Genomic DNA, 6788 nt, shown 5'->3' with positions numbered 1-6788 from the left:
CTAGATATAAGGAGGAATTTCTTCACAATGAGAGTGGTGAAGCACTGGCACAGGTTGTTCAGGGAAGTAGTGGATGCTCCATCCCTGGAGGTGTTCAAGGCCAGGTTGGATGGGACCTTGTGCAGCCTGGTCTAGTGGGATGTGTCCCTGCCCATGGCAGGGGGCTGGGAACTAGATGATCTTTAAGATCTCTTCCAACTCAAACTATTCAATAATTCTATGATGATTTAATCACTGTGACTTGATAATAAGTGTCCAAACAAAGAGTCTGAGGGCATAGATGGTCTCCTAGCGAGTGTCTGTATGTGAGGGATTCATCGTTTCCAAAGCTTGCACTTCCAGGTTGTACACAAACTGATGGGCACCATCGCATTGTCAGTGCAGCTCCCACGGGCAGTAACCACGCCACTGTGGATGTCACCCCCTCTGTTCCCCATCAGAGGAAAATGAGAGACACCACCACTTTCAAATAAACATAATGGAGAGACAGGAGCCTGCTGCCTCCAGTATTGTAGCCGAAAGAGTGATTCTAGAAGATGTGTCACCCACTGGTGACACCCACTTTCACAGGAACCAAACGGGTGCTCCAAGTTTTGGGGAGATGAGAGCCTTCAGCACCTCTTTTCTAATTTACAGCAGCCTTTCTACTATTTTTTTCTGAGGTTGGACTTCCAACATTTGGACGCCAAACATCCACCCTCGTATCCCAAAGCAATTACACGGAGGCAGAGATTGAGAAAGCACTGTAGCATCTACTGAAGAGGGAAATTAGCAGTGATTACTCAGTATCAATGGGTGCCAAATTGCACCAAACCAATGAGGAGTTACAGCAGGGAGGAGCCAGTGGGGTGTGCAGGCTGCTGGCATGACCTAATGCCCTAAATACCCTGTCTTCCTATCAGTTAGTATCATCTCATGTGACACTTAGCTGGGATTCACAGCCCAAATCTTAATTGGAGTCATAGGAACCAATGTGAATAACCAGAATATGAGGTTGGCTGTATGGGTCAATTCACAAACAATCTTCAGAATTCTAATGCTCATCTGAGAAGCAAAGAGAAGCCATCCAGGCTCAGGCATCCTGTAGATTTGAGGAAAAGGACAAACGGTGGAAATGGCAAAAGTCAAACCAAGGAGATGAAATATTAAATACATAGATTTATTATCTTGCATTTCTTATAAATATTTCATTCATTAACAAATGAATTTCAAGATGACAGTTGAGTTTGCCTTGGAAACACTGGCTACTGGCAATATGCTTTTTTTCGGACAAACCCAACACACTATATAAAAACAAAGGATGGTTTAAATAAAGGGCATATTATTATTGTCCTTAAAGCTATATTGATATCCACAAGGAAGAAGGAATGTTGTAGTGTGTAGAAGACATATAGGACATACTTGGTAGAGCTGTTACTCTGTCAGGTACTAAAGGAAGAACACAATGCTTTTGTGCATGTTAACAAAAAATACCCTAAGGCGTTCTCCCCCACCCCTGTTCCCTGCAGTGTTTGGCATCTTCAATAGTAGAAGCAGCCAAATGCAGCCACCACACAAAACAGGCTGTCCTGGGGAAAACAGAGAAAGGCTCTGTGTTAGCGAAGGCAAGCTCTTTGCTAGCCTAACCGCAAAAGCTGACCTAAGGGAACATTTAGACCAGAGCACAACCTGTAATATATCCTAATTTTCTGTCTTTTAGTTTCTTAATGTCCTCACTTGTGGTGTAAACCAGGCCAGTGTGTATGAATGCTAGAAGTGCCTCAATTTACGCCATCCGCACACCTGCGAGTGTTTAGCGATCAGTTTAAAATAAAAATAAAATAGTAATGAAACAAAACCTTGACTTTTTCTAAGTCCTGGACTCCAGCTGTACTCCATGACAGCAGTTCAGCAAAGTGTATAAGAAAAGACCTTACCTCTTGTGCTTCCTCTCCCTAACTGTACAACGGTGTGACGGTAACAACTTTTGTACCGTACTGTATGACCCACTCAGGAAATCTGTTTTGCTGCCTTGGGTATTACATCTAAGTACCTCTTGTGAACAAGGACATAAGTCACACTGTTTCAATACAGTCTTGGTTCCTTCCTTCTAGTGGTTGTTTTTTTTTCTGCTCCATATTTAAGGTCCCTCTGCCTCCTGCACAAAACCAAGTAGCTTTACACTTTGTCATGGTAAAACAGCCAATACTTACATTCATGAACACATCGTGAGCATAGCTGTCAGTGTCAGCATCCCAGAAACATCGTGCAGCCATGCTAGACAAAGGACACAGAGCAGAGCCATTATCCAGAGGTCACTTAAGGCTTTAAGTGATGACAGATATTCTCCTCAAAAAGCAAACTGAGCTTCCTTTAAATATAAAGGGAATGGGAAACGTTCTCCTGAATCCCGAGTCTAGATCCCCACTGCTGAATTCCACCACATGTTGTAACCCCCTTTGTATGTTGATCAAACTCTATCTTCAAACCCATCAGCTATCAACCCTGCCACCCCCACTTTGCAGCAGGGCTTGAAACCTCAGTGCTGTGGTTCTTAAGAATCTTTGACTTCTGGCCTATGTGTATTGGCGGCTAAATTTGCTTATTTGTTCTTGTCCTTCACCTCCTGTACCCCCATGGTACATACCACCAATTTATTTATAGGGAGCTATCGTATTTCTTGGCAGACGTTGTGTTACTAGGCCATAAGCTAAGCTCTTCTAGTTCTTTCACATCTATACTCTCTGCTCCCCAACCATCCTGCTGGCCTTTTCCTACACCTGCTTCTGACCAAGCCTTACCCTGAAGACCAGCAACCTGTAACAGGGACGAAGAAATAAATGCCAGAGATGCAAATAGTAATAATATAGTGGGAACTTCATGATTTGTAATGCTGTGCGGGTCCTTGGCAAACAGGAAGAGGATTTGCAGGTAGCAAGGATAGTCTGTAACATTTTAATAAAGTTGTTAATCTTATGTCAGCTTAAACAAAAGGACTGGAATCAAGTCAAGAAGACTTCTATAGTTGACTAACCTTAGGGCATTTAAATACTAAAAAGCACACACTGTTGTTAATAATGAACACATTAATTACGGAACATTACCAGATGTTTTACTCATGAAGGAAAATGTATATGTAAGACTCCGAGTAATCGTAGGCAGTGTAGAAAGTTTCTGATATCCATATCCACTAAGAGAACTGATTGTATCTTAGTTCTTTGTCTGAATGTCTATAAATACCCTATAATAAACTCACATGGTGTGCTAGCTGTGTTAGATGCCCGTCTCTCTGCTCTGCAGAACTGAATAAAAACAAATATCTCAACTCAGTGTGTTGATTGGCTCTTTGCACGCTGAGTGGAGAACCCAGATTTGGGACAACAGGATACTACAGACGAGACCTTGCTACTGCCTTGTCTAATGTCATTGACTCTCCCGTATCTCTGCTGCAAATGCCCAGCTCCCTGCCTGCCCCAGTCAGTCCCAGCACATGGGATCCCTGTTTGTGGCACAACGAGTTGTTATTACACGTATAACTTATTGCCTAAAGACTGTTGAATTTCATCTTTTTTCCCCATTAACGTAGCCTTCAGGGTCATTCTGCCTTTTTTTCACTCCAATATTCCACTTTGCCTCTGGAGCATCCTGGTTACCCAGTATTTTGCATTAAGGATATTGGCTATCACGCTTCAGTCTTGCATCCTCTCATCCCAAACCAGAAAATTGCCCCACCTGCTGTGTCAGTCTGTGCTGCTGAGCTTCAGATTTCAAATCACAACACTCCAATGACCCATTCACCCTGGTACAGCCTGCCTGCAGAATGACATTCCTGACAAAAGCCTGAGCAGCAGGTACAGATATTCCTTCATGACCTCCAGAACACTAAGGCTGCAGATCCGATTACAGCTCTGCTGCACTTATCTTCTGCTGCAGTACCAGGCAGAATAATAGAGATAAGCCCAGCAGATAAAGAACATAAACCTTGTGGGCTGTTCACTTTTGCCTTGCCCCTGCTCACCAGTAATTGAAAGCTACAGCCCACTACTGCAGCCAAGAGGAATTCTTTTCTCTCGTGTCAGGTATCTTGGGCTACCCCGTAAGTGTTCAGCACCCACAGTCTAGGCTTGATTCTTGTAACAGTACTGCATGGGGATTATAGAAATTCAATCAGCCACAATCCAAGACTTCACTTGCCACTTACAGAGAAAACAAAGTGCTTTTCACTTTATCATCTGCAGAGAGATCTTTGTACCTAGGAAAGGTGGAAGCAGCTTCCAAAGGAAAAAATAAAACCCACCAACCAATAAAAATGATAGAAATACAATTAGAAAACACAAAACTTACTTCACTCCTTCTCCTCTCTGCTCTCCAATCACAACCTGCACCACCATTTTGTACCTGTCAAATCCCTCCTCTGGAGAGAGAGAAAAAAAATAATAGTGAGAACAACATCTTGTTTAAAAAGTGAGCCCAAAATAGGACCCAGAAAGCTAAAGATTTCTGGTTACACAGCAAGTGTCCTGTACAAGTACGTACAGCTGGTAAAGTGAGCAAACAGCCTTATGGCTTCATTTTTCTACGTACAGAGTCCCACGGTCTTATTGGACTTAAAAGGGTGAAGAGGATATTTGGCATCCATCAAAAGATGCATCTAAGGCAGAAGGCACCCCTGAACAGCCACGCTATATGTAACTGTTCTACTTTGATAACATTCAAGAACTAGACACAAGGAAAAAATGCAAATAAGGCTGCTGGTGGACAAAATCTAATTTGAAAAAATTGGCTTATTTATAAAACCGATCTGATATAAAAGTATTGTAGAGATTGTTCTACCACACTTGTTTCCTTTGCTTCTGAGCTGGGATAAAAGGCCACATAAAAGCGTATGCGGGTCTATGTTATGTGCCTGCAAAGATATGCAGTTGTTTTGCAATAGTAGAGAAATATCTTGGGGGCATAGGCCAGATCCAATCAGGCCATGGCAATGTTCCAGAAGCCAAATAAGAACAAACACGACTAAAATAAAATATAGTTCCTAATGCCTGTCTTCAGCAAAGCAGTGTCCTGGGAAGACTTCAGTGCACAGTTTGCACTGGAGGATTGAACACAACATAGTGGGTCTGGTAACATCTACTGTGACAATGCTCATCAGAGATGCCAGTTGACACAATGGTCACCCTGGGCCAATCTTGTTTCAAGCTACTGCTAGCATGTTTACAGGTTATTGAAGCCAAACCCCGTGCAAATGAGCTCGGCATCAGCCCATGCTGGGACTACAGCTGCTGCTGGTTTTAAAGCAGATGCTTAGCTCTGGGAGAAGCATAAATCCACAGTTCCTGCTGAGGGTGACAGTAGGTCCGTGCCACCATGTCAGGCCAGTCCAGCAGATGGAGTACCAGCACGTCTACAGCAAGATGGCAGGGAAAAAGTGACTGTGCCAACTCACATCTATGTACTTGTTCCAGCACTGAACACAGGAAACACCTGCTGGAGCCTGAAGTTAACTCAAAAATGTTGGAAGGCATCCTGCACAGCACCGCCATGACCTTTTTCCAGTGCTGTAAGGCTGTAGTCACACTCCTCCTTGGCTGACTATGCTCCTAACTCTCTCCCCTCGCTACTTCCACTGAGCCATTTTCTGATCTCTCTGCTGTTCCACTCTGACCCAACTGTGATTTAACTTGCAGCAGAAAAGAAAGCAGGAATGGTGCTGTTTATTGAAGCAATAAGCAATGAAGCATCACTTCTTCCTTCTCTCTAATGTAGCTTCTTTTCCCCTGCAGCCCCTACAAGGCTGACATCTCACACTAGCCAGTATATAGGAAAACAAAACTTGTCTGCTTGAATTAGGTTTCTAGTTCTGCAGGCAAGGAATGTTATGTATATAGGCCAGAATGTATCATAACGGTAGACTTGAGACAGTCAACAGGGAAGAAACAGATTTCGAGAATAAAGCAGGAAAGAGAGTTTTGTCAAAGGGAGAGGACACATTAAGAACAGAAACAACTTGCCCATCAAACTTCCTTACGTTTCAGTCTGTCTTTTATTATCTCTGATAAAGACTTTGTAAGCTGAGGTATTTCTTCTGGGATGAACTGTACGTTAGCCAGCTTCTCCTTCAGTATCGCATGGATGCATTCTTTTACTGTGGATGATTTAAATCTATCGGGGAAAAAAACAGCAACAGAAGGGCCAGAAAGTTCATGCAATGTGTAGAAACGTACACAACCCCACCTGGGAAAATTTAGCTTTCAAATATTAAGGAAAACCCAGGACCAGTCTGTACTAGCATCCCAGGACCAGCCCCTCCCAGCATCCCCAGAGCCCCTAGGACCAAGTCTCCCCCGGGACATCCTTCCACCTCCAGGGCCAGTCTCTCCTAGCATCCCCGGAGCCCCAGGACCAGTCCCTTCCAGCATCCCTGCACCCTCAGGACCAGTCCCTCCCAGCATCCCCGGTATCCCCAAGATCAGTCCGTCCCAGTATCCCTGCACTCCCAGGACCAGTCCGTCCCAGCATCCCTGCTCCCCCAGGATCAGTCCCTCACAGCATCCCCGGTATCCCCAGGATCAGTCCCTCACAGCATCCCCGGTATCCCCAGGACCAGTTCCTCTCAGCATCCTCAGACCCCCAGGATCAGTCCGTCCCAGCACCCCTCCCATCCCGCACCGCACCCCCGCACCCAGCCCCTCACCGCCGCTGCAGCCCGGGCCGGAGGCTGTAGGCGCTCCCATCCCCATCCCGCGGGCACAGCTCGCCCATGGCCGTCAGTTTCCCGGCACCCCCGCCCCTTCCGCCCCGCCTCCCCG

At 45.0% G+C, this 6788-nt stretch overlaps 1 protein-coding gene across 1 annotated transcript; it reads right to left on the bottom strand.

Annotated features, from left to right (window-relative positions):
* Positions 1 to 1149: 1149 nt before the first annotated feature.
* DYNLT2B (dynein light chain Tctex-type 2B) lies at positions 1150 to 6782 on the bottom strand. The gene is made up of 5 exons (XM_054074251.1): positions 6674 to 6782; positions 6008 to 6141; positions 4324 to 4393; positions 2193 to 2256; positions 1150 to 1568 (listed from the first exon to the last, which is right to left on the bottom strand). Exons 1-5 carry the CDS (start codon positions 6739 to 6741, stop codon positions 1521 to 1523), a joined length of 384 nt encoding a protein of 127 aa, XP_053930226.1. The 5' UTR covers positions 6742 to 6782; the 3' UTR covers positions 1150 to 1520.
* Positions 6783 to 6788: the final 6 nt, after the last annotated feature.

This window comes from Cuculus canorus, chromosome 9 (genome assembly GCF_017976375.1).
Source record: "Cuculus canorus isolate bCucCan1 chromosome 9, bCucCan1.pri, whole genome shotgun sequence".
NCBI classification, from domain to species: domain Eukaryota; kingdom Metazoa; phylum Chordata; class Aves; order Cuculiformes; family Cuculidae; genus Cuculus; species Cuculus canorus.
This window is presented reverse-complemented; position numbering and strand designations above follow the sequence as displayed.